Here is a 25,452-nt window from a genome sequence, read left to right on the forward strand (position 1 = left end):
TGAAGCAGGGTGTGGCGTCACCTGCTGATGAGGGTGAAGTCCAGGTTTATTAAAGTTTTATCAACTGAACTTTAACCAGGGTGTGTTAACTTACTGTTAGCATACATAACTTTCAGGTGCTCAGGCTTCCAGGAACCAGAAACATAAACTCAGCACAAAGTCAGAACAGAGACAGCACTGGGCAATTGTAAGGTGTTTTAATCAGTCCTCTCGTCGCAGCGGAGTATCCGGCAGGGCGATACTGTGCGGCTTTTTGGATCTGCAAGGGCTTTCTGGCGAAGGCAAGGTAATTCTGGCAGTGATATTTAAAATGAAACTTTCTAAATCTCACTGGTTGTTGATAAAATATCCCTCTTATTTCCCATTTAGAGAGCCATCGCAATATTCCACCCAGTCTCTGGTATGAGCACGGGTGAGATCTGCCCTAATTATCATTGAATCACTGTGCCCAGTGGTACTTAGTCCAGTATGGGAACACTTGATCGTATCCGATGGTGTTTACATGAATGAGGGGAAGGGGCTTCTGAATGTACTGGCACTGTGCTCGGTCGAGTGATGGTGCCTACGGTGAGAGTTTATAAGATCAGGCGGGGCTTCGACAGTGATCTGGAAAACACGTTTACTATTGTGGAGGAACTAGACACTAGACACTAGAGAACCACAGCTCAGTACAGGCCCTTCAGCCCTCGATGTTGTGCCGACCCATAACTGAATCAGATGTCGACCAAATAAGACTTCTTTTCTCGCCGGTCTCGATGAAGGGTTTTCCACTGTTTACTCTTTACCATAGGTGCTACCTGGCCTGCTGGGCTCATTCAGCATTCTGTGTGTGTGTGTGTGTGTGTGTGTGTTGCCTTGATTCATAGCATATGCAGAGTTTCTCTGGTTTATGTTTCTTTTTCTCAGTGTGAGACTAATCTGTCTTTAGACTCTTTTCCTCAAGGGGAAAGAGAAACATTTTTTTAGGATCTGTTTATTTCAGTGTGATAAGGGAGGGAGTGGGTTGTTGCCGGCTGTCGCAGGATTTGCGGTGCTCTGATTACTATCAGAGTAGCCGCAATCAAAGTGAATGATGGAACAGGACTGAGGGGCCAAATTGCCTGCTCCTTGTTCAGTATGCCAGTAACACCTTCTGACAGTGAAGGGCCCCAGCGAATCTAATGCTCAGCGCTTTTCTCTCACTCACTGCTGAGGACTGGTTGATGTATTTGTAAATTTAAATGTGATATCAGGGAAATGTACCATCAGGAAGAAGGTAAACAGGGATAATTGTATTTGTGCGCTGAGGTGATCAGGCAAAGATATCCAGGAAGTTACGTCGTAAGTGAAGGTAAAGGACATTCTATCTTTGTGTATTGCTGTAAAGGAGATTGTCTCCCAGAGATGACCGCCTCGGGTATAGATTCTGCCTTGCCCAATGGTGAGCAAACAGTTTTAAGGTGCTTGGACGCACGTACAGAGGAGATGTCAGGGGTATTTTTTTAATGCAGAGAGTGGTGAGTGGGTGGAATGGGCTGCCGGCCACGGTGGTGGAGGCGGATATGATAGGATCTTTTAAGAGACTCCTGGATAGGTACATGGGGCTTAGAAATATAGAGGGCTTTGGGTAACCCTAGGTAATTTCTAAAGTAAGTACATATTCGGCACAGCATCGTGGGCCGAAGGGCCTGTATTGTGCTGTAGGTTTCCTATGTTTCTGTTTGTATTACTGTTCTGGTCCCATTGACGGTGGCTTTATGAAAGGGCCGAGACTGAGATCAGTGCAGCTCCAGGCAGCAGGCTCCCGGTTAACTCTGGCCAACGGAAATACATTGAACATTCAGAAGGAAAGATTATTCAAAATGCATAACTTTTCATCAGAACTCACAGCCCGCTTTCTTCTGCTGGCTCCGTCTAATCACCCCACAGCGACCTTTGTTCTCAGGGTTTATGGTCTGACAATAAACCGGTCCCAAGGTGAACAGTAAATACAGGTGTCAGCACATTTGAACCGAATCAGGACGCGGGCAGGAGTACTTATTGTTAAGGGGGACAGCCGCCGGGGTACTCTCTAGCTTCTGACTCCGGCCCTGTCCGCTTCTGACTGTTAACCACTTATCTGTCACCGCGCACTGAAGTAATGATATTAAATTGGACTGCACTTTGGGACAAGTTGCTTGAATAGGAAATTGTGTGGTTCCGTCCCAACTTTGTGGAACAGGGTGTGGAATCAGTTGCTGATTAGGGTGCAGTCCAGTTTTATCTGAATGTTAGCAGCTGAACATTAACCAGGGTGTGTTCATTTACTGTTAACACACATAACATGCAGATCATAATCTCGGCGCTGTTGCTACCTTTCCCAATACTGTAATTATCCCGACTGGTGACAACTGCTGAAGTCTGCTTTACAAACGGGCCTGACCTTGAAATCGCTGCAGCTCCCGTCAGCGCGTGCGCAGATAAATCCTGGAGAAATGAATGCCCGGTGATGAAAGGAAAATTATTATTCCAAATTCATAACTTTTCAGCAGAATTCACAGCACTCACTCCGCTGTCTCTGTAGAATAGAACCACGGAGATCTTTGCCCTACGGATGTCGCTGGGTTTTATAGTCTGACAATAAACCAGTCTTAATGTGAACAATAGCCCCAGCAAACTGAAGCATGATGCAGGTCGCGAATCCTCTTTCCGGGGCAGATGGAATTGTCGAGAGAAGGTGAATCACTGCCACCGTCCAGTGGAGTCATTATTTTGAAGTGAGCAGCATGTCTGAATGAGTCCTCATGTGCTCCTTGCGTGGAGCAGGATGTGGGGTTACTGGCTGATTAGGGTGAAGCCCCTGTTATCAAATGATCATTACCCAGGGCGCTTTCACTTACTGTTGGGGCACATTAGATTCAGGAACTCTGCTACCAGAATAGACGTTCGGCGCAAAGTAACGTCAGAGCCTCTATTGGGAAACGTTAAGGTGTTTCAGTTAATGCGCTTTTAACGGTAGTATATCGAATAGTAAAATATTGTCTTTAAAATTGTGCAGATTTACAGATCTGCAAGTGCATTTTAGCAAAGACGAGGTACTTCCGCCGGTACATCCTGAAGTAAATATCACCTCATTGTTGTTAAAAATATTGAAGTCTACCCTCGGTGGGCACTTCCTATACCTAACAAACTGGCCTCTGAGTGTATGTTCATGGTCGGCTGCTGTGGGTCTCCACTTCTCGGCTGGAGAGTTCAGAGAGGCTCTTCTGCGCAGCGCTGTCGTAACGCCTGGTAATTTCAGTCAGTGTCGTCTTCATGTCAGCTTGAGTTACCCTAGATATTATTCTCTGATGTTTTTTTTTTCATTGTACCATCTTATGCGGATGCTGTGCATGAAAATCCCTGGAGATCTGTGGGTTTCTGAAATACTTAAGCCACCACAACTGGCACGAACTATAGTTCCATGGTTGAAGTCACTGAAATCGCATTTCTGCCCACTTTTCTGATCTTCGGACTGAACAACAGCTGAGCCTTTTGGTCGTGTCTGCATCGAGTTGCTGCCACATGATTGGTTGGTTTCCACAATAAAGCCGGTCTGCAGGTGTATGTATTAAAGTCGCCACTGAGTGCATTTTCTATTTAGACAACAATAACCCCCCACCCTGCCCCCACGAGGGCCGGTGTCTAAATCTGACCTAATTATTGACGAACCTGCTGTTATTTAAAAATTTCGTGATCCTCTAGCATCCCTGTATTTGTCTATTGTATTGGCTGATTTGAATTAACGAGCCGGTGTCCGGGTGTACGTAATAATATAGCCACAGAGTGCATTTCTCATTCAGACACCACCCCCACGGCCCTGAATGGACAGTGGATCCATGAACTCTACTGCGCTATACTTTTGCACAACTATTTAATTATATATTTCTCATCATAATTTATAATTTATTGTTCGGTGCAGAGGACCTTCTCCAGGTAGATTACAGAGCTGAGGGGATTAGACTATGAGGAGAGATCGGGTCACCTGGAAATGTACTCTCTGGAATTCAGAAGAATGAGAGATCTTACAGAAATGTAAAAATTATGAAAGGAATAGATAAGAGAGGCAAGAAAGTCATTTCCACTGGTAGGTGAGATTGGAACTAGAGGACGTAGCCTCAAGATTTGGGGGAGTAGATCTAGGACGGAGATGAGGAGTAACTGCTTTTGTCCCAGGGTGTGGTGAATCTGTGGAATTCTCTGCCCAATGAAGCAGTGGAGGCTACCTCAGTAAATATAGCTAAGAGAAGGTTGGGTAGATTTTTGCACAGTAGGCATGATCTTATTGAATGGCGATGCAGGCTCGATGAGCCGACTCCTGCTCCTGTTTCTTATGTTCTAGATTTGTCACATCGCATATCAATGATGAATCCTTCACCTGTCTCAATGGACCAAACCTATTCTGAATATTGCATAAATAATCTCCTCGTTTCCCTGAGTACACCTTTTTTTTTTCTTATTTACAGCCTGGGAACAGAGCCCGGAAAAAGCGATGCATCAAACTTTTAACATTGTACATCAGCAAGTTGTTTGTTAAGTCTGTGAAACGGATACACCTCTTTTTTTCCCTTATTGGGGAGAGAGAGAGCCTGTGGTATGTCGAATGACTGGGTGAACATGCAGTCATTGGGGCACTGCAAGTCTGTGTATTCATTGACGTCGATGCTTTTGCTGCTAGCGGTGGGAGCACTCGTTGCCTTGCTGATGCTTTTTTGAGTGGGGGAGCTGGGGGGCTTTGTTTTCTAACGAATAAATATAATTTATTCTTTGGGGCGCTAATTTGTTTTAGTGGATGTTTGCAAAGAAAAGAAAATTCTGGATGTATATTGTATACGTTCCTCCAACGTTAGAAGTGCTTATTGAAACCCATTGAATCAGAGTCACTTCACAGTCACAACGAACAGTTCCATAAGGTAGCAATTGCTGAATTAGAGTACGGACACTGCATCTATAGTCTGTGAGTTACTGGAAATCAGAGCACGAAATCAGAAGACGGTCCAAGCATGTCACTGACATAAGTCCAGTCTGTGGATAAGGCTGACCACCTCACTACAGGAAGGATGTGGATACTATAGAGAGAGTTTTACGATCATGTTGCATGGATTGGTGAGCATGCCTTCTGAGGATACGTTGAGTGAACGTGACCTTTTCTCCTTGGAGCGACGGAGGATGAGAGGTGAACTGATAGAGGTGTATAAGATGATAAGAGGCCAGATGGTGTGGATAGCCAGCGGGTTTTTCTCCCCAAGGCGGAAATGGTTAACAAGAGGTCCCGCTGTAATATCCGACCACAATGTTGTGCCGCCCATGTAACTTGCCCTAGAAACTGCCTTGAATTTCCCTACCACACAACCCTTTTCTTTTCTCGGCTTCATGTACGTATCTAAAAGTATCTTAAAGGAAACCTTTTTATCTGCCTCTACCACCGTTGCTGGCAGTGTATTCCACGCACCCAGCACTCCCTGTGTGAAAAACTTACCTCTGACATCCCCCCTTGTACCTACTTCCAAACACTTTAAAACTATGCTTCCTCGTGTTGGTCCTGGAAAAAAAAAGCCTCTGGCTATCCACGCGATCAAAGCCCCTCATCATCTTATACACCTCTATTAGGTCACATCTCATCTTCCTTCGCTCCAAGGAGAAAAGGACAAGTTCACTCAACATATTCTCATAAGGCATGTTCCCCAATCCAGACGACATCCTTGTAAATCTCCTCTGCAGTCTCTCTATAGTATCCACATCCTTCCTGTAGTGAGATGACCAAATCTGAACACAGTACTCCAAGTGGGGTCGAATGAAGTTCGTATAGAGCTGTAATATTACCTCACGGCTCTTGAGCTCAATCCCACGGATCTTTAAGGCCCTCACACCATAAGCCTTCTTAACAACACAGTCAAATTGCGCAGCAGCGTTGAATATCCTATGGACATGGACCCCAAGATCTCGCTGATCATCCACACTACCAAGGGTCATGTCATATTATATCCTGTCTCCAAATTTGACCTCCGGAAATAAGCCACCACTCTTATCTGGATTGAACTCCATCTGCCACTTCTCAGCCCAGTTCTACATCCTTCCGACAGTCCCGCTGAATCTCGGAGAGATCACAGAACAGATCCCAACGAAACACCACTGGTCATCATCGTCCATGCAGAGTACAAACCAACTACAACCCCCTTTCCCGTCTGTATATATACCAGCAACTTTCCTGGACCACTCTTGTTGCTATGTGCTCCGATTTCCCAAGTCTCACCAGTATATTCACTATGAGCACCGCGCAGACCCGAACCTCGCACAGATCTCAAGCTCGGGAGTTCATTTTGCCTATTCATCCATGGGCTGTGGGCACCAACTGTGAGGCCATTTGCCCAACTGCAACTGTGTTGGAACTGAATGGATTGAGAGGGCATTGCTGGGTATGGACAAGAACAAACATGAGGAATCCTGTCAGTGCCGGAGGTCCAGAACAACACACACACAAAACACTGGAGGAACTCAGCAGGCCAGGCAGCATCTATGGAATGGAGTAAACAGTCGACGTTTCGGGCCGAGACCCTTCATCAAGTCCTGAGAAGAAAAAAAAACGTGAGAAGTCAGAGCAAGAAACACAGAATCATACAGAACTGCAACAAGGAAACAGGCCCCTCGGCCCATCTAGTCTGTGCCTAACCATTTAATCTGTCTAGCCCCATCGGCCTGCACCCAGAGCAACGCCCTCCATACCCCTCACCATCCACGTACCTATCCGGGCCCAGGTCGATGGGAACAGGCAGTTTAAATGGTTCGGCACAGACTAGATGGGCCAAAAGTCCTGCTTATGCATTACATTTTTCTATGACTGCAGGACTGAGGTCCTTGTCCATGTCGGTGCTGGAGGTCAGTGGTTTCAGAGGTGCTGCTGGAACATCCAGCGAGAGTAGTGGTGCGGATTGCTTACGCGGGGACACTGCGTGGCCATTTTGGAGGAAATTGACGTGCAGGCGGAGGCTGGGTGCCAGTCAATCGGGGGGTCCTGGATGGTTCTGGGTTTTCTGGGAGTTGGTGTTGCATTTATCTGCTCAACTGAGGCATATGCTAACAAACTGCTGACTTATAAGTTATGGAGAGTTGTCAGGTCATTAGTCTCTTGATAGATGCCTTATGTGACTCTGATATGGCCGATGCAACATCTCCTTCACAATCACCACAAGACTTTTGGCTTGATCTCCCCCCACCCGCCCCTCACCAGCTCCATTTGCTTTATGTTCATGTCTGCATGACAAAGTATGACTTCTTTGCCATATTTAAGTTTACTGACGACTATTACTGGCAGGATGTGCTGCAGGATTTGTCCAAGTGCCTGTAATTAGGATTAGTACGGATGGTTGGTGTAGACATGATGGATTGAAGGGCTATTTCTCTGTGGTATGACTTCAACAACCTAATGGGGAGCTGTTTTCAATTGAGGGATCAGCAAATACACTTCAATGCTGTCAAAGATAAGTCATCCTTCTGACAATCCTCGTGTCTCTCTTCTGTTCATTGCAGGGAGCCTGAATATTGAAAACTTCATCCCCACCATGGCTGAAGGCACAAACAAGGACGGGGTTCGAGGGTCCTTAGCTGAGAGAGGGGAAACAGGTGAGTTACAGAATTATTTCAAATATAAACATTTGCTCCAAATTTGATGCTTGGGGTTCAAAGGTAACCATCAGATGATAAGATATAGGAAATGAGTTAGTTCACTTGGCTCCGTCATTCCATCGTGGCCAATTTACTTTCCTTCTGAACCCCGTTCTCCTGCCTTCTCCACACGATGACCTAGCAAACCAAGAACCATCCTCTGCTTTAACTAGACCCAATGACTTGGCGTCCACGGCCATCCGTAGCAATGAATTCCGCATATTCATCTCCCACTGGCCAAAGAAATTCTATATCATCTCTGGTCTAAATAGTTGTCCCTCTGTAGTGAGGCTGTGTTGTCTGGTCCCAGAATCACCCACGACTGGAAAAGTCCTCTGCACACCCAATCTATCTAGGCATTTCAATATTGGATCAGTTTCAATGTGATCCCCTCTCATTCTTCTAAACTCCAGCGAGTACAGGTAAAGAGCGATGAAAAGTTCCCCGTGCATTAACCATTTCATTCCCAGAACTTCCCCAGACCTTCTTCAATGCTAAGAAAACGTAGAATAGTAAAGTACAGGCCCTTCCACCCACAATGTTGTGCGGAACCTATTAAAAAAGAGTAAATTAAAAAAAAAAAAACACCAAAGAAGAGAGAATCTGCAGATGCTGGAAATCCAAGCAACACGCACAAAATGTTGGAGGAACTCAGCAGGCCAGGTGGCATCTATGGAAAAATTGTGCAGTCGATGTTTCAGGCTGAGACCCTTCTGCAGGACTGGAGAATAAATATACAAAAAGACGTGGAGTAGATTTTAAAGGTGTGTGAATGGAAGAGAGAAACACAAGGGGATAGGTGAAACCGGGAGTGGGTGGGATGAAATAGCTGGAAAGTTGGTTGGTGAATGAGATACAGGGCTGGAGAAGGAGGAGTCTGATAGGTGGAGATAGAATGCCATGAAACAAAGAAAAGGAGGGAGGAGCACCAGAGGGAGGCGATGGGGAGGCAAGGTGATAAGGTGAGAAAAGGAAAATGGGATCGGGATGCGTCAGACAGTGGAGTGATGGGGCCATAATCAGAAGTTCGAGAAATCGATGTTCATGCTATCAGGTTGGAGGCCACCCAGGTGGAATATAAGGTGTTGCTCCTCCAACCTGGGTGTGGACTGATCGTGACAGTAGAGGAGGCCGTGGACTTGCACGAGGATTACGGTTAGGTCATCTGAAAGCCGCTCTCTGGTGGTGAGGGATATGTTTATTGACAATAATGGCAGAATTGCCCAGGTAAAACCCGCATTGTTCGAAGAAAAGGCACAGAATTTCCAGCAGAACATTTGAAAACATTGTTATACCTGGGCAGCGACTGGAACAATAATGGGAGGAGTGAAATAGAAGCTTAAATGAGGATAGGAAAGGCGAGAGTTTTAAATGGCAGACATGTGGCATTAGTTTGGCTGTGGACATCCAAGGACCTTTAGCATGACTCAGGTTCAAATCCCACCGTATCTGGAATAACAAAATCAGGGTGAAAGGCCAGGGTCTGTTTTTTTTTAAATTTGAAACTGCTGTATTATCTACAAAACCGCAAATGGTTCAAACATCCAATCCATGAATGGAAATCTAGCAGTGCCACTCCACGTCTTCATGCGACTCCAAATATACTGCAGCCACTCATCGCCTGCCCTCGGAAATGGAGGGGTTCCCTCCCTCCGGAATGTGGTATGGAAGAGCTGGTGTGACGACGGTCTCAAACTGTGGTTGAGCCAATTAGAGATCAGGCAAGACACTAGATCAGTAAATAATTCAGAACGGGCATACTCGAGGAAGATGGGAATTTTGCAAATCCAAGTGGAATTTGCGACCCAATGAACATCGTTAGATGTGAGTGTCGGCGGGTGGGAGAGGGCTGCGGAGTGCTGTCATTTGGAGGTGTGTTGCAGACGCAAGCGACTTTCAATCTACTGGCCCAGTTCCCCGTCTCCGAGCTCGTAGTCCGACTGTTGGATGTTTTGCACCCTTTTTCTCATAATGCTAGTGGTGATAACAACGCCGACAAACTGAAGGAGACAGTAATATTGTACCGATGATGGTGATAGAAGCAGACGGAGCGGACAGCGAAGATGGCCCCGCAGAGCTCACTTTGGCGAGCGAATGTGGGGCGGGTGCTGCGCCCACGGTGCTTACTTCTCCCGCTTGTATTTGCAGGTACCAAGCCAATGATCTCCGAGCTCCTGGCCCAGTGCGAAAATTACCAGCTCCTCCAGCTGGCAGATTTCTACCGGGAGAGACTGAAGCACGCGATCGAAGGAGGTGTCGAAGAACTCAGCCTGACTTTGAGACGGGAGGGTCATTTCAGCGGACCAGAGCATGAGGTGAGCGGGCGGAATTTGGCCGGTTTCTCTTCGCGGCGACAGAACCGATCGCAACGCGAGGGAAGAGACAGTCTGGTTCGATTCTCGGTTCTGTTTGCTGCAGTGATGACACTGGTCACAGAACAATTTCTCCCAACCATCCAACACTCATACTGCAATAACAGGCGGGGAGCTGGGCCTGTAGATTCAGAATCGATTGCACCTTCCAACCATGCTCAACACGTTGGTGTGGGGAGTGTAAATTAATGAGTCGCTGTCAATAATAACTATCCAGTAGAAATATCATCTCGACTGTCCAATTTTAACCACGAGAAAGTTGCGTTTGTCCGGGTTTAACTCTTTCGTTTGGAGAAAGATGCCTGTCCTCCACTCCACTCCATATTCCAGAAACAGGGCTAAAGTTTGTATATTGTCATTCTTCAGTAACGAGTGTAAAGGCGAGCGTGAGGTTCGTTCATCCTGATTCAATAATATTGCAGGTTAACGCCCGCAGTCGTGGACTAATGTGCTGTAGCTGTTGAATTCATTTTAAGCTAAAAATTGGGCCTTCAACCCACTTGATCCCTACCGATCAAGATCAGATCTACGCTAGTCCCATTTCCCTCCATGTGGTTCATAACGCCCGAACATATCCTGTCCATATGCTTATCCAGTTATCTTTTAACTGCTGTTGATATATATTGCCTTGACCACTCCCTCCAGCTGATTTCATACACTGGCCACCCTCTGTGTGAACAACCTTTCTGCTCGGGACCCTATTCAAGTCCCCCTTCCCCCTGACCATAATACTATGCCCTCTAGTTTTTTTAATTCTCCACCCCGGGGAAAAGACTGCTGTGTTCACTCTACAGATGCCTCTCACATTTCATGCACCAGTGTAAAACCAATCTTGTACGGACCAGTGTAAACAGTCTCAAACTGAGCAGCTTCTCTCTATTACCCAGTACCTCAGATCCCAGAAAATCCCTGTAAACCTCCTCGGCACTCTTTCCAGCTCATTGGCATCTTTCTTGCATCAAGGGAACTAAGACTGAAATGTGTCCTCACCAGCATCTGAAACTGAAAGGTGCTATCGCAAATTCTCTACCCAGTGTCCTGATTGATAAAGACCAGCATGGCAACTGATCTTTTTAACCATCTGTTGACCCGTGACATTACTTTCAGGGAACCGTCGTCTTTTTCCCTAGCTCATTCTGGTAAATAGCTGCAGAACTGCACAGAATACTCCAAAGTAAGCCTCGCCAACGTCTTTTACAACATGAACAACATCCCAACTCTTGTACTCAGTACTGTGACTTATGAAGGCCAACGTGCCAGAAACACGAAATACGAACAAACCTACCGGTGACATCATTTTAAATAATTGTGCACATCTGCATTTCCGTATCCCTCTGGGAATTATCATCTGTATTCCAGATGCTCCAGGAATTACTATCTGTATTGCTGATCCCTCTGGGAATCATCAACCGTGTTTCAGATCCCTTTGGGAATTATCATCTGTATTCCAGCTATCTCTGAGAATTATCATCTGTATTCCAGGTCCCTCTGGGAATTACTATTTGTACCCTGATCCCTCTGGGAATCATCAACAGTGTTCCAGATCCCTCTGGGAAATATTATCTGTATTCCAGATCCCTCTTGTATTATTATCTGTATTAAATATCCCTCTGGGAACTGTCATCTGCATTCCAGATCCCTCCACTTTACTGCCCTCTCAGTTCATTGTGTTAGCCCTGCCATGCCATGTCCTCACAAAAAGCCACACCTCACTCTTATCTGCATTAAATTCCACTTGTAGTTTCAGACCACTTATGCAGATAGCGCTACAAACCATGATGGACTTCTTCACTGTCCACTACACCGCCCGTCCTGGTGTCCTCGGAAATTGTGTTCATCCTATGATCTAGATTGTTGATATAGGAGACAAACCCCCAGCACGGATCCCTGCGGCACACCAGGACTCCAGTCAAAGAGGAAGCCGTCTATTACCACTCTTTGGCTTCTCACGCAAAGCCAATGTCAAATTCAACTTTCTCGTCTTGAATGCCAAGTGATTGAACCTTGACTAACCTCCGCATGTGAGATCCTGTGAAACTGATTTGTCTTCATCAGCTTTCCTAGTAATCTCCTCGACAGCAACTGCGTAGGATTGGTTAGACATGACATACTGTAGCACATACAGGCAAACGGTGCCACGTCGAGTATTCCTCACCAGTCCCTGTCGAACCAAACAGATATATATCCGGATTTTTAAAATACCTCTTCCGAAACCTTGCCACTACTGATGGCCTATAATTTCCTGGTTTATTCTGAAAACTTCTATTCATCAATGGGACTATTTAGCTCTCCAACGCGCCCGAATCTGCCTCAAGGCATCAAACATCTGCTCTCCTGTAATCAGCACAGGGCCCACTGCCTCACTGTTCTTTTGCCTCAGTGTGTGTACTCTGCAACCGTCTCCAAAGTAAACAAAAATCATCAACTCCATGCAGAGATGACCAGGCTAATTTTCAAGAGGACCAATTTTTGCCTTTGATATTCCTTTGCTTTTAATAAATCTGTAGACACCCTTTCGATTCTCCTTCGCCTGGTCTGCTAGAAGATCCTCATGCCTTTTTTATTGTTCCTATTTCCCTTTTAGGGGTCCTTTACAAGAGAATGAAAAATGAAAGGGAAATGCAGGATAAGTTGTGGAAGTTTCCAGAATTTCAAAAAAAAAAGACTATGTTTAGATATGAATAAAAAATAGATTCCAGTGACATGGAAGAAAGACTGAAAAAAGTGACGAAAACCAGATTGAAAATGTTCGATTTGAATGCAGGTGGAATATATGAAATATGGCTGTTAATCTTCTTCCACAGTTAGAAATTCAGCGGGATACAGTTGTGGGCATCAAAGAAAATCATAGTTGAGAGGTTTATATCCAATGATACACATCATATCGAAAAGACAGGCAGGGGTGTATTGGGGGGAGTGAATCTGTTGGTTAAAAAACTGAATATGAAACATAAGAAAGGAGCGAAATTGGATCAGAATTTGTAGCATCCCTGTCGGTAGAGACAAGAAACTGCAAGGCCAAAGTGAGTGTGCTGGGAGTTCTTACAGTCCTGCACAGAGCAGTCCGGACGTGGGGTACAAATTACAACGAGAAATAGAAAAGGCAAGTAAAAAGGGCAATGTTACGATAACCACGGGAGATTTCAATATGCAGGGATGTAGGGAAAATCAGGTTCGTGCTGTGTCCCAAGAGAGGAATTTGTAGAATGCTTATCGGTTGACTTTCTTATAACAGTCTGTGGTTGAACCCACCAGGGAATAGGCAACTCTGGATTTGCGGGTGGGGGGTTTATAACCAGGGAGCTTAATGTAAGGGAACCACGAGGAGGAAGTGATCATAATACGATAGAATGCAGCCTGTGGTTTGAGAGGCAGAAGCTCCAGTCAGACGCACTGGTATTTCAGTGGATTAAAGGGAACTACAGAGGCACTGTTGGACAGCTGGCCAATATCGATGGGAAGGAAACATTAGGAGGGACGACGGCAGATCAACAATGGCTGAAGATATTGCTAGCAATTTGAAAGGTTCATCCCGAGGAGGAAATAGGCACGATGAAGAGAGGAGGGTGCGACCGTGGCTGACACGGGAAATCAAAAACTGCGTAAAAACAAACGAAAGGGCACGTGATGCAACACAAAACTAGTGAGGAGTTGGGAATGAGGAAGCTCCTAAGCACCAAGTGACAAAAACACAATAATGAGATGACAGATGAAATATGAAGGTAACCTGGCCAATAATATAAAAAAGGATACCAAAACGTTGCTTTTTACTGTCATATAAGGAAGTTAAAAAGAAGCAAGAGTCGATATTGGATCACTGGAAAGTGACACTGGTGAAGTAGTAATTGGAGACAAAGAAACAGCGGGAGAGCTCAGTAAGTATTTTCCCTCCCTGTGGAAGACACCAGTCATATGAGTGTCAGAGGACAGAGCTGAGCGCAGCTCCTATTACATAGGGGGAGGAAACTTGCGAAGCTCCAAGTTCTGAAGGGAGATAAGTCAGCTGCATGGGATGGATTCCACCCCAGGGCGCAAAAAGTTGATGCTAAGTAGATTGTGGACACATTCATAGTTCTCTTTCCATTTGGAGTGATTCCAGAGGACTGGAAATTGCAAGTACAGCTCCACACTTCAAGAAGGGAGGACGGAAGAAGAAAGGAAATTATAGGCCAGATTGCCTGACCTCAGTAGCTGGGAAGATGTTGGTGTCCATCATTAAGAATGAAGTTTCAGGATACTTCGAGGTGCGTGATAAAACAGGCCGGAATCTGCCGGCTTCTATGAGGTGAATCGGTCAGATTTATTTGAGCTAATATGTAGCAGGGTCCTCTTTTGAGTCAATATGGGTGGAAGTCAGGAACAGGAAGGGAGCAGTTACTCTACTGGGGGTATTCTATATGCCCCTGGTAGCAGCAGAGATACAGAGGAGCAGATTGGGAGGCAGATTTTGGAAAGCTGCAAAAATAACAGGGTTGTTATCATGGGTGACTTTAACTTCCCTAATATTGATTGGCACCTGATTAGTTCCAAGGGTTCAGATGGGGCAGAATTTGTTAAGTGTGTCCAGGATGGATTCCTGTCACAGTATGTGGACAGGTCGACCAGGGGGAATGCCATACTAGATCTAGTACTAGGTAATGAACCGTGTCAGGTCACAGATCTCTCAGTGGGTGAGCATCTGCGGGACAGTGACCACCGCTCCCTGGCCTTTAAAATTATCATGGAAAAGGATAGAATCAAAAAGGACAGGAAAATTTTTAATTGGGGAAAGGCAAATTATGAGGCTATAAGGCTAGAACTTGCGGGTGTGAATTGGGATGATGTTTTTGCAGGGAAATGTACTATGGACATGTGGTCGATGTTTAGCGTTCTCTTGCAGGATGTAAGGGATAAATTTGTCCCGGTGAGGAAGACAAAGAATGGTAGGGTGAAGGAACCATGGGTGACAAGTGAGGTGGAAAATCTAGTCAGGACGAAGAAGGAAGTATACATGAGGTTTAGGAAGCAAGGATCAGCTGGGTCTATTGAGGAATATAGGGAAGCAAGAAAGGAGCTTAAGAAGGGGCTGAGAAGAGCAAGAAGGGGGCATGAGAAGGCCTTGGCGAGTAGGGTAAAGGAAAACCCCAAGGTATTCTTCAATTATGTGAAGAAAAAAGGATGACAGGAGTGAAGGTAGGACCGATTAGAGATAAAGGTGGGAAGATGTGCCTGGAGGCTGTGGAAGTGAGCGAGGTCCTCAATGAATACTTCTCTTCGGTATTCAGCAATGAGAGGGAACTTGATGATGGTGAGGACAATATGAGTGAGGTTGATGTTCTGGAGCATGCTGATGTTAAGGGACAGGAGGTGTTGGAGTTGTTAAAAAAACATGAGGACAGATAAGTCCCTGGGGCCTGACGGAATATTCCCCAGGCTGCTCCACGAGGCGAGAGAAGAGATTGCTGAGCCTCTGGCTAGGATCTTTATGTCCTCGTTGTCCACGGGAATGGTACCGGAGGATTGGAGGGAGGTGAATGTTGTTCCCTTGTTCAAAAATGGTAGTAGGGCTAGTCCAGGTAATTATAGACCAGTGAGCCTTATGTCTGTGGTGTGAAAGCTGTTGGAAAAGATTCTTAGAGATAGGATCTATAGGTATTTAGAGAATCATGGTCTGATCAGGGACAGTCAGCATGGCTTTGTGAAGGGCAGATCGTGTCTAACAAGCCTGATAGAGTTCTTTGAGGAGGTGACCAGGTATATAGATGAGGGTAGTGCAGTGGATGTGATCTATATGGATTTTAGTAAGGCATTTGACAAGGTTCCACACGGTAGGCTTATTCAGAATGTTAGAAGGCATGGAATGCAGGGAAGTTTGGCCAGGTGGATTCAGAATTGGCTTGCCTGCAGAAGGCAGAGGGTGGTGGTGGAGGGAGTACATTCAGATTGGAGGATTGTGACTAGTGGTGTCCCACAAGGATCTGTTCTGGGATGTCTACTTTTTGTGATTTTTATTAACGACCTGGATGTGGGGGTAGAAAGGTGGGTTGGCAAGTTTGCAGACGACACAAAGGTTGGTGGTGTTGTAGATAGTGTAGAGGATTGTCAAAGATTGCAGAGAGACATTGATAGGATGCAGAAGTGGGCTGAGAAGTGGCAGATGGAGTTCAACCCGAAGAAGTGTGAGGTGGTACACTTTGGAAGGACAAACTCCAAGGCAGAGTACAAAGTAAATGGCAGGATACTTGGTAGTGTGGAGGAGCAGAGGGATCTTGGGGTACATGTCCACAGATCCCTGAAAGTTGCCTCACAGGTGGATAGGGTAGTTAAGAAAGCTTATGGGGTGTTAGCTTTCATAAGTCGAGGGATAGAGTTTAAGAGTCGCGATGTAATGATGCAGCTCTATAAAACTCTGGTTAGGCCACATTTGGAGTATTGTGTCCAGTTCTGGTCACCTCACTGTAGGAAGGATGTGGAGACATTGGAAAGGGTACAGAGGAGATTTACCAGGATGCTACCTGGTTTAGAAAGTATGCATTATGATCAGAGATTAAGGGAGCTAGGGCTTTACTCTTTGGAGAGAAGGAGGATGAGAGGAGACATGATAGAGGTGTACAAGATAATGTGAGGAATAGATAGAGTGGACAGCCAGCGCCTCTTCCCCAGGGCACCACTGCTCAATCCAAGAAGACATGGCTTTAAGGTAAGGGATGGGAAGTTCAAGGGGGATATTAGAAGAAGGTTTTTTACTCAGAGAGTGGTTGGTGCATGGAATACACTGCCTGAGTCAGTGGTGGAGGCAGATACACGAGTGAAGTTTAAGAGACTACTAGACAGGTATATGGAGGAAACTAAGGTGGGGGCTTATATGGAAGGCAGGGTTTGAGGGTTGGCACAACATTGTGGGCCGAAGGGCCTGTACTGTACTGTACTATTCTATTCTATGCTCTAATACGTAACTAGCACAATAGACAAAGGGGAGTCAATTGCCTTATTTACACACTTGGATTTTCAGAAAGCATTTGAGAGGGAGTGGCAAACGAGGATGCTAAACAAAACAAGATCCCGTGGTATCACAGAAAACATACCAGCATGGACAGAACGTTGGCTGAGTAACAGGAGGCAAGCTGATGGAATGACGGGGATTTTTTTTTCTTCCATCCTCGTGCGCAGCTCCCTGTCAAATGCTTTCTGAAAATTCAAGTGCGCAAATAAAGCAATTGACCCTAGTTTTTCGAGTTAGAAACTTTTCTAGCAAAGCTTATTTTTGGAACCTCTTCTGTTCACGTTATATCTTAACGAGCTGGACGACTTTGTGGCCAGATTTGAAGAAAGGTAGAGAGACAGGGAAAGTTGAAAGAACAGGTATTCTCCAGAAGTATTTGGACAGAGCGGAACGATCAGATGGGATAAGGTGTAGAGAAGTGACGGTACAGAGTATTTTCCAAACGGGGAGCAAATTCAGAAATCGTAGGTTCCAGTGCTGGAGTCGGTGACAGAAAAATCAAATGCAAAGATACAATTAATTTGGAGAGGGTGATAATGTATGAACATAGATATAATGCTGAGGCATTGCTCGGGCCGCATTTGGAGTATATTCTGCAGTTTGAGGGTCCCTTAGAAAGGACAAGCTGGCATTGGAGAGGGGCTAGAGGCGACGCGCGGAAGGAAAGGTTTAATAGACGAGGATCATTCCGTGGCTCTGGACCCTTGCTCCCTGGAGTTTGGAAGAATGAGGGAGAATCTCGTTGAATTGAATTGATTTTGATGGCCTGGTGGAAGAAGTGTCCCGCAGCTTTTGTGCTGCAGTACCGTTTCCCAGATGGTAGCAGTTGGAACAGTTTGTGGTTGGGGTGGCTCGGGCCCCCAATGATCCTTTGGGTCCTTTTTACACAACAATCTTTGTAAGTGTCCCGAACATGGGGAAGTTCACATCTACAGATGCGCTGGGCCGACATGTTCGCACCAACATGAAATATTGAAAGGACTGGAGGGTGTGGACTGTGGAGAAGGTTTTCCAGTATTCCTGAACCCTCCCACCCACACGATATCCATATGCCTCCATCCTCCTTACATCTGTGCGCCTATCCAAACATCTGTTGATAGCCTGTAATGCAGTTGCCTCTACCACCACACCAGGCAGCGCATTCCAGGCATCCACGGGTCTCTGATTTAAAAAAAAAACTGACCCCCACACCCTTCTCCCTTTGAACCAATCCCCTAAATATTCACAATAAATTTATTGCTCCCCTTTACAGAAAGTCGCCGAGCTCGTCGAGAAGGGAAACCCAGCAGAGAGTTCCAAACTTTTCCTCAGTCTGGTGATGGAGAAAGAAGCCCCGGCCCGGAGGGTGATGTGGGAATCCTTTGTCAAAATGAGGGACGGATTACCGAAGCTGGATAAGATACTACAGGAAATCCAGGAACTCGGTACGGTAAAGCAACACATTCAGCCTAAAATCAGATTTGCAAGTTCCAGATTTAACCATGTTTGCCAGACATGATTTCATGAAAGCTTTCCAATATCGACAGGTCCTGATCCTTATGAGCACATGAGTATCACCCGAGGCTTTTGTGATTTGTCCCCGCAACTAAAGGGTAAGTGATGATGCAGTCATCTCAAACCAGTTACTTCACTGCAGTCCCGTACAATTTCAGGTGCTTTAGTGAATGAAATCTAGAGGTCTGTCGAGTGTTGAAAGGACTAGTTAGGGTCGATGTGGAGAGGATGTTTCCTTATGGTGGGGAGCATCCAGGTCAAGAGGGCACAGCCTCAAAATTGAGGGAGCGACCCTTCAGAACAGAGGTAAGAAGGTTTTATTTTAACGAGAGTAGTGAATCTGTGGAAAGCTCTGCCATAGACCGTGGTGGAGGCCAAGTCCGTGGGTACATTTAAGACGGAAGTTGATTGTTTCACTGATTGGTCAGGGCACCCAAGGATATGGTGAAAAGCCAGGTCTATGGGGTTGAGTGAGATCCGGGATCAACCATGACTGAATGGTCGATCAGACCAAATGGGCAGAATGGCCTAATTCTGCTCTTCTGTCTTATGGTCTTACCCTGGGATGTCAGTGTTCTGGGATCCTCGGAGCAGCGGCATGACTGAATTGAAGGAGCACGTGGATCGTGAGGGCAGTTGGGCTAATTTAGGTGTCAGACACCAGAAACATTTAAGGACTTGCAATGGTCTCTGACAGAGAATAAGAGTTGTTAATTCAAGTCATTGCGGAGGGATTCCAGTACAGAAACATAAATATGGGGTCGTTACGTGAATGGGGCTTGTTGAGAGTTGGGCACGGGTGTGAGACTTTCAGACAACGTCAGGAAGATGGATGATGAGGCAGCGAGACCAACCAGAAGGTCAGAGCGGCCGATCAGGAACAAGTGATAGTAACTATGACAGATGTTAACCCGGCATTTGTGAGAGAATCTGAAATCTGGCGTAGAGGCGTCACAGTTGATTAAATGGAAATGGGTGAAGAGATAGTCAGAGTAGATTAGAAAGGGACAGTAGCAGTTAAAGCCGTGGAACAGGTTCGCAGGGTTGCTTTGGAGAAACAGCAGAATTTCATCCCGAGAAAGAAAAAGAATACTGAGTGGGGAACGAGGCACCCATGACTGACAATGAGAGACAGATAGATAGTTGGATGGAAGGATAGACGGGTGAATGGACGAAGAAATCGATATATGGACTAAGAGATGGAATAGATGGATCGATGGATGGATGGACGGATGGATGGAGGGACAGACGGACGGATAAAGAGATAGATATATAGATAGTTGGATGCAGAGATGGATGAATAAATAGATAGATGGATGGCTGAAAGATATATATGTATGTACATAGCTGGATGGATAAAGAGATAGATAGATGGACCAATAGATCGTTGGATGAATAGATAGATGGATAGATTAGTAGATGGGTGGAGGGACAGATATAGATGGATGGATAAAGAGGTAGATAGATAGATGGATGGATGGATGGGTAGGTAGTTGGATGGATGGATAGGTAGTTGGATGGAAAGATAACTAAATCGATAAAGAGATAAATAGATGGATGGATAAAGAGGTAGATTGATAGATGGGTGGATAGATGGACAGATAGGTGGATGGAAAGATTGACAAATAAGTGGATGGAAAGATAGGTTGTTGGATGGATAGATAGATAATTGGATGGATAGATAGCTGGATGGATTGGTAACGAAATAGATAGATGGATAAATAAATAGAAAGATGGATTGATAAAGAGATAGCTGGATAAAAAGATAGACAGATGGATATACAGATAAGTAGATAGATGATAGAGATAGATAGATAAACAGACAAGCCAAAACCTGCAGTTGCTGGAAATGCAAGCAACACACACAAAACGGTGAGTTCTTTCCAGCATTGTGTGTATGTGTTGTCAAGAAAGTGGGTGCTGTGTTTTCGAAAGGAACGTGCGTGAAGTGAACGGGCAGGGTGTCATAAAGTACCGGGGGGCACTTTCTACCTTCACCACTCTGGATGAGGACCTGAGATTCCCTTGGTCATTGATCACATTCGAGTCAGTTGCCTCTGCAGAGGTTCACTTCCCGCACTCTGATCGATAGAAACTGAGTTATTTCCTGTCAGCTTAATAATGTTCCAATCGGAGTTTTCAATGTTTTCACACATCTAGTGCGGTGATAACTTTCTCACTATTCCTATTGAAGATGTTCAACGGAAACACAAGGAGACTCTGCGGACACAGACTGAAACACTGAGAGTGAACACGATCCTGATGACGGAGAAGGTGAAGGTTTTCCAGCTGGTTGATCGATACGCTGAGCTCACGGTCATTTCTAATGTTCGAGATCGGAGACTGGTGGAACACGAGCTGCTGGCCAGGGGTCGGGTCCATGAAAAATGGAGACAGAAACATCTCCGCACAGAGCTAGAAAAAATTCGAACTGATCAATTGTTCCAAAGCAGCTTTACACGGAGTAAACACAAATCTGGGAGTTCAGCAGCGGTGGCCGGAGTGGCTGGGATCGGGAAGACAACAATGGTTCAAAAGATTGTTCACGACTGGGCCACGGGGAAAATATACCAACAATTCCAGTTTGTCTTCAGTTTCAAATTCCGGGATTTAAACTCCATTAACTGTAGAATAAACCTGAGGGAACTGATTCTGAATCAGTATCCTTATTTTGGGAAGTTACTGAGAAAGGTCTGGAAGAACCCAAAGGGATTGCTGTTTATATTCGATGCATTGGACGAATTCAAACACAGAATCGATTTTGCTGACAGTCGGAGATACACAGAACCCAAGCACCAGTGCCCAGATCCCGAGTGGTGGTCTGAGGTTTCTGACATCGTGTACAGTTTAATCCAGGTCAAGCTGCTCCCAGGGTGTTCAGTACTGGTGACCACCCGCCCCACTGCGTTACATTTATTGGAAAAAGCAGAGATCAGTGTCTGGGCTGAAATCCTGGGATTTGTTGGTGATGAACGGAAGGAATATTTCATCAGGCATTTTGAAGATCAGACGGTGGCGGCAGCTGTTTTTAAACACGTGGAGGAGAACGAGATCCTGTACACCATGAGCTACAACCCCTCCTACTGCTGGATCCTCGCTCTGGCACTGGGCCCCTTCTTCACACAAAGAGTCAGGGACCCGCAGCGAGTTCCCAAGACTATCACCCAACTGTATTCCTACTATATTTACAACATCCTGAAAAACCACGGCCGTGAGATTGAGAACCCCCGTGATGTGTTACTCAGGGTTGGTCAGATGGCCTTCAGAGGAGTGTCCGAGAGGAAGATTGTGTTTACAGATGAAGATTTGATCAAGAACAATCTGCAGCCTTCCCAGTTCCTGTCCGGATTCCTGATGGAGCTTTTGGAGAAAAAGGATTCTGCCCGGAACGTGGTGTACACATTCCCACACCTCACCATCCAAGAGTTTGTAGCTGCACTCGCACAATTCCTGAACTCAGAGCGCAGGGATATTGTGAAACTCCTCACTGAAGCACATAGCAGGGAAGATGGGCGGTTTGAGGTATTTCTCCGTTTTGTTGCTGGTCTCTCCTTGGGGTCAGCCTGGCGATGGAAGGAGTTTCTGGGCCCATTTCCTGGCGATACAGCCCGCCAGGTGATCGACTGGGTGAAAGAGGAGGTCAAACGTCAGAGTGGAAACACAAGGAATGAAGCCGGTAAAAGGAGCCTCCTGAACACACTGCACTACCTGTTTGAGTCTCAGAATCGTGGACTGGCTCAGGCCGCACTGGAATCTGTGGAAACACTTTCATTCAGTGGAATGACACTGACCCCGATTGACTGTGCGGTCCTGTCTCATGTCATCGGGTTCTGTGATACAATAAAACACCTCGACCTGGATCACTGCTACATTCAGTGTGACGCACTCCAGCGACTGGCATCCGGGCTGCACAAGTGCCAGGGTTTGAGGTAAACGTCATTTTTCCTCACACTCTAAATCGTTTTTTTTATCGCACGTTTTCTTACTTCTGCTGCCCTCAACGAAAGTCCCTGTCATTCTGTCTCTCTCTCTCTCTCTCCTTCTCGCTCTTCCTCTCTCCCTCTCCCTCTTTCTGTCTCTCTCGCTGTCCCTCACTCTCATTCTTTCTTCCTCTCTGTCTGTCTCTCTCGCTAGCTTTCTCTTACTCTATCTCTCCATCTCTAGCTTTCTCAGTCTCTCTTTCTCTTTCTATCTTTCTGTGTCCGGTTCTGTTTCACTCTCTCACTTTCTCTCTGTCTCTCTTTGCTCGCTCCCTCTCACTCCCACTCCCCCCCTATTTCTATCATTGTCTCTATCTCTTTCACTCACTCCAAAACCCCTTTCCCTCTCTCCTTCCTTGCCTCTCCCCCAGACTCATAACCCACTCCCTCAGTCCCGTCTCTCTTTCACTCTGCTATATGGTCCACTAACAATTCCTTTTTCCCTCACTCACTCTGTCCCTCTCCATCACTTCACCACCCCTCCTCACTCTCATTCTCCATCTCTCTCACTCTGCCCTCTTCCCCTCTCTTCTCCCAGTCACTCTCTCATCTCCCACTTTTTCTCGACCTCTCTCCCTCTCTCTCAACCTTTCTCTCTCACTCTTCTCTTATACTCCTGCTGTCTGTCTGTTAATCTCTCCCTCTCTCTGTCTCTCTCACTCGCCGCACCCACTGTTATGTTTCTCCGCCTGCCGTCACCGCGCTTTTTTTCCGCTGGCTCCCCAACCCCTCCACCCCCGGTCGAAAGTCATATGATCTTGGTAGACCTCTGTCCCCCTCATGAGTGGGAGATTTCTCTCGATAGCTCTCACGCGCACCGGGAATGTCTCCAGCAGACAGCGTACGGGAATAAGATGTAATGCACACGCACAGGATTTTATTAAACATATTTCACAAATAACCAGGAGCTGCAGTGAAAGAGGAATAACTTTTAAATCACTCTTAATTTCATTATGTTTCCTTTGTTAATACAGTGAAATCCTGTTATATTAGACCCCAGATTTTGAATCTACCTGCATCTCTCTTTGTGTTTAGACTGGGAACAAATGACTTGCGAGAACCTGGAGTGAAACTGGTGTCTGCGGCTCTGAGGAACCCAGACTGTAAAATAGAGAGACTCGAGTAAGTACCAGACTGTGTGAGAACGTGTTTGTGGTCACTGGGTGTCTGACACTGAACATTAATGTGATCAGTAATTGTGTTACTGATAAACACTGGGGATTTGCACCGTGTCCAATCGCCCTGTGCCCTTTACTTTCTCCTCTCTCGCTCGCTGTCTTGCACACCCACACTCTCCCTCACTCGCATCTCCAGGCTGGACAGGAACCGTCTCAAAGCTTCCTGCATAGAAGATCTCGCCTCTGCTATCAGCATGAATCGTTCTCTGACAGAGCTGGACCTGGGTGGGAATAAACTGAATGATTCGGGACTGAGACTTATGATGGCAGCTCTGAGGAAACCGGACTGTAAAATACAGAAACTGGAGTAAGTAGCACTCACTGAGAGAACGCGTTTTCAGTCACTGAGTGTCTGAACACTGATGTGATCAGTAATTAAATCACTGATTGGATCTTCACTGTTTCCTCTCAATCTGTCCTTCACCCTTTCTCTTCCCCTCTCTCCTCCTCCCACTTTCTCCCTCTCTTTTTCTTCCACTCTTGCACACTCTCCCTCTCTTTTCCACTCGCTCTCTCTCTTCCACTCTTTCCCTCTCTGTCACTTCCACTCTCCCCCACCTCTCTCTTTTCCGCTCTGTCTCTCTACATCTCCGTCTCTCTCTCCCACCGTCTATCCCTCTCTGTCTCTCTATCTCTTCATCTCTCTCGCTCTCTTTCTCTCTCCCTCCCTCTATCTCCCCTCGTCCCCCTCCCTGCCTTTCACACCTTCTCCCTCCTTCTATCTCCCGTCGTCCCCACTCCCCGTCTTTTACACCCTCTCCCTCCCTCTATCTCCCGTCGTCCCCACTCCCTGCCTTTCACACCTTCTCCCTCCTTCTATCTCCCATCGTCCTCCTCCCTGCCTTTCACACCCTCTCCCTTCCTCTATCTCCCCTCATCCTCCTCCCGGCCTTTCACACCCTCTCCCTCCTGCTATCTCCCCTCGTCCCCCTCCCTGCCTTTCACACCTTCTCCCTCCTTCTATCTCCCGTCGTCCCCACTCCCTGCCTTTCACACCCTCTCCCTCCCTCTATCTCCCGTCGTCCCCCTCCCTGCCTTTCACACCCTCCTCCTCCTTCTATCTCCCATCGTCCTCCTCCCTGCCTTTCACACCCTCTCCCTCCCTCTATCTCCCATCGTCCCACTCCCTGCCTTTCACACCCTCTCCCTCCCTCTATCTCCTGTCGTCCCACTCCCTGCCTTTCACACCCTCTCCCTCCCTCTATCTCCCGTCGTCCCCCTCCCTGCCTTTCACACCCTCTCCCTCCCTCTATCTCCCGTCGTCCCACTCCCTGCCTTTCACGCCCTCTCCCTCACTCTATCTCATCTCTGTTTCTGTCTCTTTATCTCTCCCCCTGTCTCTCTCTATTTATCTATCTCTGTCTCCCCCTCCCTCTCACCTCCAGGCTGTACAATATCAATCTCACAGATGACTGCATGGAGGATCTCGTCTCTGCTCTCAGTGCACACCGCTCTCTGAAGGTGTTGAATCTCAAATCGAACTCCTTCACAGATGGGTCTCTCCCTGCTTTCCGCCACATTGTACACGCCCTCCCGAGCCTCAGACAGATCTGGTGAGTGTTTTCTGCAGTCGACGATGTGATGAGAACTCAGCGCACGTGTGGCTTTCCCCGTGTTAATTGTCTGTGTTGTTGAAACATGATGTACTGACACTGCTTTGTCATTGTTGCTTTTCTCGCCCTTCTCCCACCTGCTCCAGCGTGTCGGGGAATCAGTTCAGTCAAAATGGGAAGAAGCAACTGAAGTCTCTACAAGAGTCCAGACACGGTCTGAAAGTGACCCTCTGA

General features: G+C 46.4%; 1 protein-coding gene across 1 annotated transcript; it reads left to right on the forward strand.

Annotated features, from left to right (window-relative positions):
• The first annotated feature begins 174 nt into the window (after positions 1–174).
• LOC140207625 (NACHT, LRR and PYD domains-containing protein 3-like) lies at positions 175–25,452 on the forward strand. The gene is made up of 10 exons (XM_072276177.1): positions 175–286; positions 7,525–7,617; positions 9,808–9,974; positions 18,266–18,437; positions 18,540–18,605; positions 20,702–22,436; positions 23,523–23,609; positions 23,802–23,972; positions 25,051–25,218; positions 25,365–25,452. Exons 2-10 carry the CDS (start codon positions 7,557–7,559, stop codon positions 25,450–25,452), a joined length of 2,715 nt encoding a protein of 904 aa, XP_072132278.1. The 5' UTR covers positions 175–286; positions 7,525–7,556.

Source organism: Mobula birostris, chromosome 13, assembly GCF_030028105.1.
Source record: "Mobula birostris isolate sMobBir1 chromosome 13, sMobBir1.hap1, whole genome shotgun sequence".
Taxonomy (NCBI): domain Eukaryota; kingdom Metazoa; phylum Chordata; class Chondrichthyes; order Myliobatiformes; family Myliobatidae; genus Mobula; species Mobula birostris.